Below are 14,628 nucleotides of genomic sequence, written 5' to 3'. Positions count from 1 at the left end.
AATTACTGTATGTTTCCTTTTACATCATGTGGATGGCCGGGTGCGTCACTTACCCGGGGAAGAGATGGCACCAGGATGCAATATGGGAGGAAGGTAAGTCAGCAGAGGCAGTGTGATGCTTTGGGCAATGTTCTGCTGGGAAACCTTCTGTCCTGCCATTCATGTGACACGTACCACCTACATAAACATTGTTGGTGACCGTCCACCCCTTCATGGAAATGGAATTCCCTGATGGCAGTGGCCTCTTCAGTAAGATAATGTGCCCTGCCACACTGCAAACATGATTTCAAGAATGGTTTGAGGAACACATCGAGTTTAAAGGTGTTGGCTTGGCCTCCAAATTCTCCGGATCTCAATCCAGTCGAGCATCTGTGGGATGTGCTGGAGAAATAAGTCCGATCAATGGAGACCTCACAACTTACAGGACTTAAAGGATCTGCTACTGACGGCTTGGTGCCAGGTACCACAGCATACCTCCAGAGGTCTAGTGAAGTCCCGTTTCATATATGGTGATCTCCATATAGGGATGAGGACCTCCATAATGAGCAATATTTGATCAGTTCTATTATTTGATAGATATTTAGGGATTTTAAATATAGATTTGTACATGTATATCTTTATATAATTGGAGTGAAGGATCGCTAGGACGTTTGGTGATGGGGGGGGGGCTGGGGGGATGGGCTATTTAGGTATAATGTGTTTAGATGTTGGGTAGTCCTGAAGAAGGGAGTGCACCCTCGAAATGGGTAAAAGAGGACGCACGCGTGAGGCTGAACGGGTTGAACATTTGAGCATTTCCTTTACCCAATGTGTAGAGCGGGTCTCTCTGTGGATGGATTTAATAGTAAATGTATTCTCCATACATTTCTGTGGGTATGACTTTTTATAAGTTTTATAAAAGATAGCGCACCCTTCGCTGCATCTTCTGTCTGGTCTATGGTGGGGAATAAGGATTTCCTGAAGAGCTGCAAGGTCATAGATATCACTATGTATTCCTATGGGAACCCTTCAATGAGCTCTAGATGGAAGAATGTTAATAGAAGGATTGTATCCTTTCATCACCCCAGAGCTGACATTGTATCCAATTGTATCCTGTGCAGTGAATGTTTGATTCCTGTCAGTGTCTCTGTAGATTCCTGTCAGTGTCTCTGTAGATTCCTGTCAGTGTCTCTGTAGATTCCTGTCTGTGTCTCTGTAGATTCCTGTCTGTGTCTCTGTAGATTCCTGTCTGTGTCTGTAGATTCCTGTCAGTGTCTCTGTAGATTCCTGTCTGTGTCTCTGTAGATTCCTATCTGTGTCTCTGTAGATTCCTATCTGTGTCTCTGTAGATTCCTATCTGTGTCTCTGTAGATTCCTGTCATTGTCTCTGTAGATTCCTGTCATTGTCTCTGTAGATTCCTGTCATTGTCTCTGTAGATTCCTATCTGTGTCTCTGTAGATTCCTGTCATTGTCTCTGTAGATTCCTGTCATTGTCTCTGTAGATTCCTGTCATTGTCTCTGTAGATTCCTATCTGTAGATTCCTATCTGTGTCTCTGTAGATTCCTGTCATTGTCTCTGTAGATTCCTGTCATTGTCTCTGTAGATTCCTGTCATTGTCTCTGTAGATTCCTATCTGTGTCTCTGTAGATTCCTGTCATTGTCTCTGTAGATTCCTGTCATTGTCTCTGTAGATTCCTATCTGTAGATTCCTGTCATTGTCTCTGTAGATTCCTGTCATTGTCTCTGTAGATTCCTGTCATTGTCTCTGTAGATTCCTGTCATTGTCTCTGTAGATTCCTGTCATTGTCTCTGTAGATTCCTGTCATTGTCTCTGTAGATTCCTGTCATTGTCTCTATAGATTCCTGTCATTGTCTCTGTAGATTCCTGTCATTGTCTCTGTAGATTCCTATCTGTAGATTCCTATCTGTAGATTCCTATCTGTAGATTCCTGTCAGTGTCTCTGTAGATTCCTATCTGTAGATTCCTATCTGTAGATTCCTATCTGTAGATTCCTATCTGTAGATTCCTATCTGTAGATTCCTATCTGTAGATTCCTATCTGTAGATTCCTATCTGTAGATTCCTATCTGTAGATTCCTATCTGTAGATTCCTGTCTGTGTCTCTGTAGATTCCTGTCTGTGTCTCTGTAGATTCCTGTCTGTGTCTTTGTAGATTCCTGTCTGTGTCTCTGTAGATTCCTGTCATTGTCTCTTTAGATTCCTGTCATTGTCTCTTTAGATTCCTGTCATTGTCTCTGTAGATTCCTGTCGGTGTCTCTGTAGATTCCTGTCTGTGTCTCTGTAGATTCCTGTCTGTGTCTCGGTAGATTCCTGTCTGTGTCTCGGTAGATTCCTGTCTGTGTCTCGGTAGATTCCTGTCTGTGTCTCGGTAGATTCCTGTCTGTGTCTCGGTAGATTGGTGTCACTGGTGGCTATGTATGCCGCTGTCAACGATGGGTACGTTCACCGGTGTCATTGGTGAGTACCTGCACCGCTGTCATTGGTGGGTACCTGCACCGCTGTCATTGGTGAGTACCTGCACCACTGTCATTGGTGGGTACGTTCACCGCTGTCATTGGTGAGTACCTGCACCGCTGTCATTGGTGGGTACGTTCACCGCTGTCATTGGTGAGTACCTGTACCGCTGTCATTGGTGGGTACGTGCACCGTTGTCATGGGTGGGTACGTGCACCGTTGTCATGGGTGGGTACGTGCACCGTTGTCATGGGTGGGTACGTGCACCGTTGTCATGGGTGGGTACGTGCACCGTTGTCATGGGTGGGTACGTGCATCGCTGTCATGGGTGGGTACGTGCACTGTTGTCATGGGTGGCTACGTGCACCGCTGTCATGGGTGGGTACGTGCACCGCTGTCATGGGTGGGTACGTGCACCGCTGTCATGGGTGGGTACGTGCACCGCTGTCATGGGTGGGTACCTACACCTACGTCATTGGTGGGTACGTGCACCGCTGTCATTGGTGGGTACGTGCACCGCTGTCATGGGTGGGTACGTGCACCGCTGTCATGGGTGGGTACGTGCACCGATGTCATTGGTGGGTACGTGCACCGCTGTCATGGGTGGGTACGTGCACCGATGTCATTGGTGGGTACCTGCACCGATGTCATTGGTGGGTACCTACACCTACGTCATTGGTGGGTACCTACACCTACGTCATTGGTGGGTATGTACAGCGCTAGTGGAGGCCTTCATCACCCCTCACCCGCAGTAATTATTGAATAAAGTAAAGCTCTGGGGTTCGGGGACTAGGAGTTTCTGTAGCTGATTTTGCTGATATGCTAATATATAAATCTCAACAAATATTCCGTCCCCTTTTCTTACTGCAGGCGGATGACCAGTGTGAGCTGAAGTCGGTGGAACATGGCGATGATGTTGTATCGTTAACGTCGAAGGAAGCGAGCCGGCTGAGCGAGGAGGAAGTGATAAAATATTTACATGTAAGTCTCACTTCAGTTTTGTTTGTTGATCCGGCAGTGAGCCATTTTCATTCTAACCTGCAATCAGGATGGTGCGCGTCACTGAAGGCGGAATTCATGTATTCCATTGTCAGAGGAAAGTCGTCTGTAAAATAATGTAAGGGGGCGGAGCATTATTCTCTATAGAGGGGTGTGAGGGTATGACGGGTACCCGAAATCAGTGAGAGCTGCAGACATTACACAATCACACCTGTTCACCTGTCATGGTATAGATCCGGGATCAGCAACCTTCTCCACATTAAAGAGTAACTCCGCTTTTGTTGAGAAAACATCCCCCTCCAGTTGATCTGTGTACATTGCAAGGATTTAACCACTTCTGGAAGGATTTCCCCCCTTGATGACCAGGCCATTTTTTGCGATATGGCACTGCGTTACATTAACTGACAATTACGCGGTCGTGCAATCTTGTACCCAAATAAAATGGATGTTCTTTTATTTTCACAAATAGAGCTTTCTTTTGGTGGTATTTGATAATTTTTTTTATTTTTTTCGCTATAAACAAAAAAAAAAAAAAGAGCGACAATTCTGAAAAAAAAAAAAAAAAACAGAATGCCTACAGACAGCCATATTGCGTTTTTCAGAGAGATACAGAGTTGCAGATTGAAAAGGAAATGTAATTTTTAATACAATTCAATGACTTGTCAGTTGTATACATTATATTCATTTTTTATTTATTTGCTAATTTATTCCCCAAGTTGAGTTACCCTTTAACCAATTGCCGATCATATACAGTACATATAAGGCGGCAGGGCAGCTCTCTACCTGGTACATGATCCATGTGTTGGGGTAGGGAGCGCCCCTGTAGCCCTGGCTATGCTGTAATTGGCTGCAGCACGAACCAATCAGCGGGTGTCAGCTGCTGATTGCTCACTGGCACCTAACGATCGGCTCCGGACATTACTGAGCTCTCTTCTGACAGCAGCAATTGTGCTGTTTTTTCTTTCTGCAAAGCACATTGCTTAGTAAATTTAACCCCTTGATCGCCATATATTTAACCCTTTATCGCTCCTGATGTTAACCCCTTCCCTGCCAGTGTCCGTACAGTGACAGTGCATATTTTTATCACTGATCACTGTATTAGCGTCACTAGTTCCCCAAAAAATGTCAAGTGTCAGGTGTCCGATTTGGTGTCCACAATATCGCAGTCCCGCTATAAGTCGCTGGTGGCCGCCATTACTAGAAAAAAAAAAAATATTCCATGAATACATCCAATCGTTTTTGGACACTATATAACTTTTGTGCAAACCAATCAATATACGCTTATTGGGATTTTTTTTTACCAACAATATGTAGAAGAATACATTTTGACATAAATTGATGAAGAAAATAATTTTTTTTAAAAATTTTTTTTATTGGATATGCTTTGCAGAAGAAAGGTAAAAATATTGGGTTTTTTTCTAAATTGTCAGCATTTTTTTGTTTATAGAGCAAAAAATAAAAACCGCAGAGGTCATCAAATACCACAAAAAGAAAGCTCTATGGGGGAAAAAGGGACATCAATTGTATTTGGGTATAGCGTTGCAGGACCGCGCAATTGTTAGTTAAAGTAACGAAGTGCCGTTTTGCAAAAATTTGCCTGATTACGAAGGGGGTAAAACCTTCTGGAGGGTAAGTGGTTAAAGTGACACTGAACTAGATCACCTATACACATCCACTACTTAAACTTGTTTTTTGTTTATTTGTAGCGTCCTCTGTGACCTCTTAAACCTCTCCTTTTCCCCTCCCTTTCCTTTGTTTGACACAAGCAGTGTATGTCAGTTGCTGTGCACTGCTATATGCACACTACACATCCATTAGTCCCTACTCCACAGTTCATAGTAGCATAGTCCATCTCAGGAGTGAGTAAGACAGGGTGGCGATGTTCCTGCATACAGGGGGCCATGGAGAATGAATGTAGCCACCCTCTAACAGGAAGTCACATCGCACTTGGGGATTTGGAGAAGGCTGAGAAACATAGAAGGGACTTTTCTGAGTTTAGAACACATGCTGGAACAGAATGGAGTTTCGTGTCACGTTCACAAATCTGAGCAGCGTGCCGGAGAACAATGGTGCATTGTACAATTCGTTTGTTTTCAATCCTTGTATTCATAACTGTACTGCTAATGGAAGTCATTATATAATTCATGAGTTTAACTTGTCATTAACAGTACAAGTACACTGATTATCTGCACACAAAGCGTCACTCCCAATGCACCTTCAGATCAGCCCCAGTGCATGCACATCGGTCCTCAGATCAGCCCTAATGCATTCACCTCAGTCCTCAGATCAGCCCCAATGCATGCACCTCAGTCCTCAGATCAGCCCCAATGCATGCACCTCGGTCCTCAGATCAGCCCCAATGCATGCACCTCGGTCCTCAGATCAGCCCCAATGCATGCACCACAGTCCTCAGATCAGCCCCAATGCATGCACCACAGTCCTCAGATCAGCCCCAATGCATGCACCACAGTCCTCAGATCAGCCCCAATGCATGCACCACAGTCCTCAGATCAGCCCCAATGCATGCACCACAGTCCTCAGATCAGCCCCAATGCATGCACCTCAGTCCTCAGATCAGCCCCAATGCATGCACCTCGGTCCTCAGATCAGCCCCAATGCATGCACCTCGGTCCTCAGATCAGCCCCAATGCATGCACCACAGTCCTCAGATCAGCCCCAATGCATGCACCACAGTCCTCAGATCAGCCCCAATGCATGCACCTCAGTCCTCAGATCAGCCCCAATGCATGCACCTCGGTCCTCAGATCAGCCCCAATGCATGCACCTCGGTCCTCAGATCAGCCCCAATGCATGCACCACAGTCCTCAGATCAGCCCCAATGCATGCACCACAGTCCTCAGATCAGCCCCAATGCATGCACCACAGTCCTCAGATCAGCCCCAATGCATGCACCTCAGTCCTCAAATCAGCCCCAATGCATGCACCACAGTCCTCAGATCAGCCCCAATGCATGCACCACAGTCCTCAGATCAGCCCCAATGCATGCACCTCAGTCCTCAGATCAGATCCAATGCATGCACCTCAGTCCCTTAATCAGATCCAATGCATGCCCCTCAGATTAGCCCCAATGCATGCCCCTTGGTCCTCAGATCAGCCCCAAGCCCTCCACCTTTTATAAACGCATGGTACCGGTGCAGGTGTTCGGTCAGGTCTCGCCTGTATAGCACACCTACACCCTCAGCCTCAGGCATCAGAGAGGAAGGTGGGAGAGGCTTTGTAAATCATAACCTAGTGATCTGTCAGTTGCAGCCAATGGCAGCGGGTGGCCGTGCAAAGGGAAATGTGTACTCGTCAGGTTCATGTATGGGGTGGGTTTGCCCACCCTGTTAGAATCAATACACTGCCTACCAGTCCTCCGTCTGCCCTTTCATACTGGCACTCTCTCCATTTACAGGCGGACGTGAACACTGGACTGTCCGAGTGTGCGGTCCTCCAGCGGCGGGTGAAGCATGGCTGGAACGAGTTTCAGGTGGACAGTGCCGATCCTGTGTGGAAGAAATACCTGGGACAGGTAAGACATGGGCATTGGTCTGGTTATCCCATTCAGAGGGTCTTTGATAGGATTGCAGCCTCTGGTCACATGATTCTACAATTTCCCTACAGAGTCTGGGTAATAAAAAATTGCATTACAGATTCATTCAGTAATCTCTCTGACTTTACCCAGGAGCCATCTGATGGATTCCCCTTCCAAGCAGAGTTAAGCGGTGTCTCCATGCAGCCCCTGAAATGCTGCAGGCCGTAACCCCGGTGTCAGGGAAATAAAGTGGAGCCCATTACACTCTCAGTGAAGGAAGAGAGAAAACACTTAGCAAGTTTCTGCATCCTCTGGGAGGGGAGAGATGTCTGCATCCACTTCTCTGCACACTTAGACACCGTCCCCAGAGCCGACTGTGCAATCGCCTTCCCTCAGCCAATCACAGGCTGATGTGTAATCATTTCTACATGAGACTTAAATAAGGCAGCATAGCAGGGAGGGGGGCGCCTGCACTGCAGAAGTTGCGTAGGGACTACAACTACCAGCAGGGTCTGCTACATGGAGGGAAGGGGGGGCCTCAAGCAGCAAAAAGTTAAACCTGAAAATAAAAAAAATTCTGAAAAGCATTTGATTTTAAAGAGCATCTCAAATCAATAAATTTTACATTCTTCCTTCTAGATCTGATCTAGGTCTGATATAGTTCATACATGACACATGTATCTGAGGCACACCCTCCTTTGCTGCATCAGGTGGATAGCACGGCTCATGCAGGAGCAGAACTGGGAAATCACCTACTTAGATATAAATGTATAACAGTAATAGTGTGTGACTGTAGGGGGACAATAGAGTGTAAGTTCCTCTGGTGCAGAGACTGATGTGACTTGCTCAGTATATATATATACTGTTCAAAAAAAATGAAAGGAACACTTTGAAAACACCTCAGATCTCAATGGGGAAAAATCTCATGCTGGATATCTATACTGGTATGGACTGGGTAATGTGTTAGGATCTATACTGGTATGGACTGGGTAATGTGTTAGGATCTATACTGGTATGGACTGGGTAATGTGTTAGGATCTATACTGGTATGGACTGGGTTATGTGTTAGGATCTATACTGGTATGGACTGGGTAATGTGTTAGGATCTATACTGGTATGGACTGGGTAATGTGTTAGGATCTATACTGATATGGACTGGGTAATGTGTTAGGATCTATACTGGTATGGACTGGGTAATGTGTTAGGATCTATACTGGTATGGACTGGGTAATGGGTTAGGATCTATACTGGTATGGACTGGGTAAATGTGTTAGGATCTATACTGGTATGGACTGGGTAATGGGTTAGGATCTATACTGGTATGGACTGGGTAATGTGTTAGGAAGGAAAGGATGCCACATCATTTGATGGAAATTAAAATTATCGCCCTACAGAGGGCTGAATTCAAAGACACCCCGAAAATCAAAGTGAAAAAATGATGCAGCAGGCTAGTCCGTTTTGCTGAAATTAAATTTTTCATTGCAGCAACTCAGAATGGTACTCAGTACTTTGTATGGCCCCCACGTGCTTGAATCCATGCCTGACAACATTGGGGCATACTCCTAATGAGACCACAGATGGTGTCCTGGGGTATTTCTTCTCAGACCTGGACCAGGGCATCACGGAACTCCCGAACAGACTGAGGGGCAACCTGGCGGAGGTCCAAATTCAAGTCTTGGATGTCCAAGAGGCGTTCTGTTAGATATAGGTCAGGCGAGCGTAAGGGTCAGGCGAGCGTAAGGGTCATTCAATGGTATCAATTGCTTCATCCTCCAGGAACTGGCTGCATACTCTCGCCACATAAAGCCAGGCATTGTCCTGTACCAGGAGGAAACCAGGACCCACTGCACCAGCGTAGGGTCTGACAATGGGTCCAATGATTTCATCCCGATACCTAATAGCAGTCAGGGTGCCATTGTCCAGCCTGTAGAGGTCTGTGCGTCCCTCCATGGATATGCCCCCCCAGACCATCACTGACCCACCACCAAACCAGTCATGCTCAGCAATGTTACAGGCAGCATAATGTTCTCCATGGCTTCTCCAGACCCTTTCACGTGTGCCACATGTGCTCAGGGGAAACCTGCTCTCATCTGTGAAAAGCACAGGGTGCCAATGGTGGACCTGCCAATTCTGGTGTTCAATGGCAAATGCCAATAAAGCTCCGCGGTGCCGGGCAGTGAGCACAGGGCCCACTAGAGGATGTCGGGCCGTCAGGCCACCCTCATGAAGTCTTTTTCTGATTGTTTGGTCAGAGATCTTCACACCAGTGGCCTGCTGGAGGTAATTTTGTAGGGCTCTGGCAGTGCTCATCCTGTTCCTCCTTGCACAAGGAAGCAGATACCGGTCCCCCTGATGGGTTAGGGACCTTCTACGGTCCTGTCCAGCTCTCCTAGAGTAACTGTCTGTCTCTTGGAATCTCCTCAATGCTCTTGAGTGCCATCTGGCAATGGCACGTATTGGAGGAGTTGAACTGCTTGTGTAATCTCTATAGTGTCCAGGTATCGTCTCATGCTACCAGTAGTGACACCGACCCTAGCCAAATGCAAAACTAGTGAAAAAAAAGTCAGAAAAGATGAGTAGGGGAAAAAATGTCAGTATCCTCCACCTGTAAAATCGTTCCTGTTTTGGAGGTTGTCTAATTGTTGCCCATCTAGTGTACCTGTTAATTTCAATAACACCAAAGCAGCTGAAACTGATGAACAACCCCCTCTGCTACTTAACTGACCAGATCAATATCCCAGGAGTTTAACTGATTTGATGCTATACTCTGATTAAAAAGTGTTTCTTTAATTATTTAGGGCAGTGTATAATGATAGTGTTTGGCTCTTGGGGGGGCGACATTAGAGTCTTAGGTGCAGAGACTGGTGTTACTGGTTCAGTGTTCTCTGTACAGCACTGTGGTATATGTCAGAGCTATATAAGTGTATAATAATATTAAAATACAGCTGACGATTGGATATTCTGTTTTTGCCAGTTTACAAATCCGCTCATCCTGTTGTTGCTTGGCTCCGCCCTGGTCAGCGTCATCACAAAGGAGTATGAGGATGCAGTCAGCATCACAGTGGTAAGTTGATGTCGCATTGGTGATTTGTGCAAATTCTGCCTGCAGCTGAATTTAATCTGAATAAACCCACCTCCAACTCCCCATCTAATCCAAAGCTTCCTCTGGTGCTTTTCAGCCAGGTCTCTCTATCATCCAGCTCAAATTCTGACCTTCCATGTCCTTGACCAGGACACAGAACAGAGTTTTGGATTAAGGATACTCCAGCTTGATATAACTCTCAATTTTGTTTTTTGTCCCTCCCCAATTTGGTGACCCTCCTACAACATTTTCTAAATTTCTTACATCTGTGCTTTTCGGCAATCTAATAGAAGTATTAATATTTCCCAATATAGCCTATGAATTATTATATAGGTATATATGAATATGGTGCTGAGTGACTGGGGGGGAGGGCGGTCACCATTCGCCTCAATGAGCCCCCACTATGTGTGATGGTTTTCCCTATTCCTGCCTCTCAGGAGCCCAAGGAACCTACAAAGAATTCTCCTAATCTATATTATATGTAGATCTTGCTAACCCCAAGGTGATCCTCACATCAGAAGTCTGTTTGGCATGCCTGCCAATCGAAAGTCTGATCCTGAAACCTTTTACTGATTGGTTGGGGTGGCTCCCAATGTTTTTTTTAAAGGAACACTCCACCTATGAGTGGTTTCTGAACAGCTGGAATCCCATAACAGACATTACACAGTGATATGAATGTTCCTTGCTGGGTTCCCTCTATCTTGATGGGCTATTAAAATTAAACCCTCTAGCAGTGGCTGGACTACAAACCGTGTAGAGTGTAGCGTTGATCTTTGTAAGTCAGCCAGTCCATTGGCTCCTGAGCTGTTCACACGTTCTTTACCGCACATTGTTCTAGGCATTTCCTGCTCCTGCCGGATCCCTGACCTGTGTTTTGTCTCTTCTCACTGCAGGCCATTCTCATTGTGGTGACGGTGGCCTTTGTGCAGGTACGTCAGGGCAGCCAGGGGTGGGGCGGTCTATGGGTAGTATGTGGAGGTATATGGAGTTATTACAGTGGGGTGGTGTGTGAAGGTATTTTGGTATATGGAAGTATTTCAGTGGGGTTGGTGTATGGAGGTATTTTGGTATATGGAGGTATTTACAGTGGGGTGGTGTGTGAAGGTATTTCAGTGGCGTTGGTGTGTGAAGGTATTTTGGTATATGTAAGTATTTCAGTGGGGTTGGTGTATGGAGGTATTTTGGTATATGGAGGTATTACAGTGGGGTGGTGTATGAAGGTATTTCAGTGGGGTTGGTGTGTGGAGGTATTTTGGTATATGGAGGTATTGCAGTGGGGTGGTGTGTGAAGGTATTTCAATGGGGTGGTATGTGGAGTTGTTCAGGTGGGGTGGTATATAAAAACCTTTGAATAGGGTGTTTTATATGAGTGTATTCAAGTGGAGTGGTATGTGGAGGTATTTCAGCGGGGTGGTGTATAGATGTATTCCGATGGGGTGTTAACAAGGGGGTATTCAATCTATTGAGGTATTTCAGTGGGGTGGTCTATGGAGATATTTTGGTAAATGGATGCATTTTGGTGGGGTGGTATGTGATTGAGATATTTTGGTATATGGAGGTATTGCAATGGGGTGGTATGTGGAGTTATTTCAGTGGGACAGGGTGTGGTGGTATTCCAATGTAGTGTTATATGGAGGTATTCTCATGGGTTGGTCTATGGAGGTATTTCAGTGGGGCGGCGTATGGACCTATTTCAGCATGTGGAAGTATTTTGATGAGGTGGTGTATGGAGGTATTTCAGTATGTGGAAGTATTCCAATGGGGTGTTATATGAGGTTAGTTAAGTATTTGGAAATATTACGGTGGAGCAGGGTGTGGATGTGTCCAATAAAGTGGTATATGGGGTGTAGTATGGAGGTATTTAAGTACAGTATGTGGAGATATTTTAATATTTAGAGGTATTCTAATGGGGTAGTATATTTCTGTGGTGTAGTGTATGGAGGTACTTCAGTGTGTGAGGGGGTTATTTTAGTGGGGCAGGGTGGGGATATATTTCAATAGGGTGGTATATGGAGTTATTTCAGTATATGCAAGTATTTTGGTGGGGCAGGGTGTGGATGTGTCCAATGGGATGGTATATGGGGCATAGTATGGAGGTGTTTTGATATTTAGAGGTAGTAATGTGGAGATATTTCTGTGGTTTGGTGTATGTAGGTATTTCAGTATGTGGAGGTATTTCAGTGGCGCAGGGTGTGCATGCAACCAGTGCGGTGGTATATGGGATGTGGCATGCAGGTATTTCAGTATGTGGAGGTATTTTGGAATATAGAGCTATTCCAATGGGGTGTTGTATAGAGGTACTCCAATGATTGGTCTATGGAGGTATTTCAGTGTGGCAGGATGTGAATGTATTCCAAACAGATGTTAAATGTACAGTATTTTAGTATGTAGAGGTATTTTAGTATATAGACTTTTTCCAATGGGGTGGTCTATGGAGGTATTTTAGTGGGGTATGATGGTATTTCAGTGGGTTGGGGTATGGCAGTATTTCAGTGGGGAAAAGTATTGTGGTATTACAGTGGGGTGGGGTATGGCGGTATTTTGGTGGGGAAGGGTGTGGATGTATCCATTGGGGTGGTATATGGAGGTATTCCATTTGTTCGGGGTATGGAGGTATATTAATGAGGTGGGATAACTATGGAGGTATTCAGTGGGATGGGCTATGGAGGTATTTAGGTGGGGAAGGATGTGGATGTATCCATTGGGGTGGTATATGGAGGTATTCCAGTAGTTTGGGGTATGGAGGTATTTTGGTGGGGAAGGGTGTGGATGTATCCATTGGTGTGGTATATGGAGGTATTCCAATGAGGCAGGGTATGGCGGTAATTCAGTGGGGCAGGGTATGGCGGTAATTCAGTGGGGCAGGGTATGGCGGTAATTCAGTGGGGCGGGGTATGGAGGTATTTCGGTGGGGCAGGGTATGGAAGTGTTTGAGTGTTTTGGTGGGGCGGGGTATGGAGGTGTTTTGGTGGGGCGGGGTATGGAGGTATTTCAGTGGGGCGGGGTATGGCGGTAATTCAGTGGGGCGGGGTATGGTGGTAATTCAGTGGGGCGGGGTATGGCGGTAATTCAGTGGGGCGGGGTATGGCGGTAATTCAGTGGGGCGGGGTATGGAGGTATTTCCGGGGGGCCGGGTATGGAGATATTTCAGTGGGGCGGGGTATGGCGGTAATTCAGTGGGGTGGGGTATGGAGGTAATTCAGTGGGGCGGGGTATGGAGGTATTTCAGTGGGGTGGGGTATGGAGGTATTTCAGTGGGGTATGGGGGTATTTCAGTGGGGCGGGGTATGGAGGTATTTCAGTGGGGTATGGGGGTATTTCAGTGGGGCGGGGTATGGAGGTATTTCAGTGGGGTATGGAGGTATTTAGGTGGGGCGGGGTATGGAGGTATTTCGGTGGGGCGGGGTATGGAGGTATTTCGGTGGGGCGGGTATGGAGGTATTTCGGTGGGGCTGGGTATGGAAGTGTTTCAGGGGAAAGGTATGGAGGTGTTTTGGTGGGGCGAGGTATGGAGGTATTTTGGTGGGGTGGGGTATGGAAGTGTTTCAGGGGGAAAGGTATGGAGGTATTTTGGTGGGGCAGGGTATAGAAGTATTTCGGTGGGGCGGGCTATGGAAGTATTTCAGTAAGTGGATGTATTCCAATTAGGTGTTCTATGTATTTTAATATGTGGAGGTATTTTGGCATATGGAGGTATTCCAATGAGGTGTTACATGGAAGTATTTCATTATATGGGGTGGCGTGTGCGGTCACACATGGACGGGCTGTCCTCGTCACCCTCATTATACACACAGCGGCAGTCTGACCTTCATACGGCGGCACGATGTGCCGTCATTCCATCTGTGATTTATCACAATGCCACCCCGGACCAAGAACAGGAATGTTTGTGCTTCACCGTTCAGGTAGAGAACAGAGATGTTTCTATCAGTCACCTTATTGTGACCTTTAAAATAAATCAAAATGTATAAAGAGATGAATACATAGTATACGTTCCTTCTCACATTGCGTTATTATGTATTCATCTCCTGTATCTGTAACACGGCTTCCATCCTAGAGATAGAGGAACTCCTGTCCTCCTTTCTTTGTACAGAGAAGAATGAAATGGGTTCTTCATATCCCCCTTGTTAGGTGAACGGCGCACTAACGTGGCTCTGGGCTGTGAGTGTGACTGAGACTAGGACAGCTCCCGCACTCTGTTGTCTAATGCTGTTGTGCACACTCAGGAGCTCAGAGGCTGTTAACATTATGAGGCCTGATCATTGACAGGGCAGCCACCTTTTAACTTGGGGTGAATCCAAATCAATTGGAGGAGATGGGCATGGGGGGGGGGGGAGATGTTTTTGGGAGCTGATATACTATAAGACTTTTACTAATAATCTGAATTTATGGGATGACCGGCACTGTGAACTGTCAGTTCTGCACAGTCTGCGCTTGATGATGTCACTGTGCGGTCTATCACTTTTTTTTCTTAGAAGTGCAGGCAGTCTAGTGAGAGGCAATACAGAGATAAGGTGCCTTATTGTTACCGATCGGTATACACTATATTACCAAAAGTA

General features: G+C 46.0%; 1 protein-coding gene across 1 annotated transcript in view; it reads left to right on the top strand.

The window, feature by feature from the left end:
* The window catches only part of ATP2C2 (ATPase secretory pathway Ca2+ transporting 2), a 138,813-nt gene that overhangs the window by 37,186 nt on the left and 86,999 nt on the right, over positions 1-14,628 (top strand). The window contains exons 2-5 of the mRNA XM_082270788.1: positions 3,327-3,437; positions 6,871-6,987; positions 9,965-10,054; positions 10,966-11,001. Coding sequence (XP_082126914.1) covers positions 3,327-3,437; positions 6,871-6,987; positions 9,965-10,054; positions 10,966-11,001 — 354 coding nt within the window. The remainder of the gene's footprint in view (positions 1-3,326; positions 3,438-6,870; positions 6,988-9,964; positions 10,055-10,965; positions 11,002-14,628) is intronic.

This window comes from Pelophylax lessonae, assembly GCF_965119305.1.
Source record: "Pelophylax lessonae genome assembly, chromosome: 10".
NCBI lineage: Eukaryota > Metazoa > Chordata > Amphibia > Anura > Ranidae > Pelophylax > Pelophylax lessonae.
This window is presented reverse-complemented; position numbering and strand designations above follow the sequence as displayed.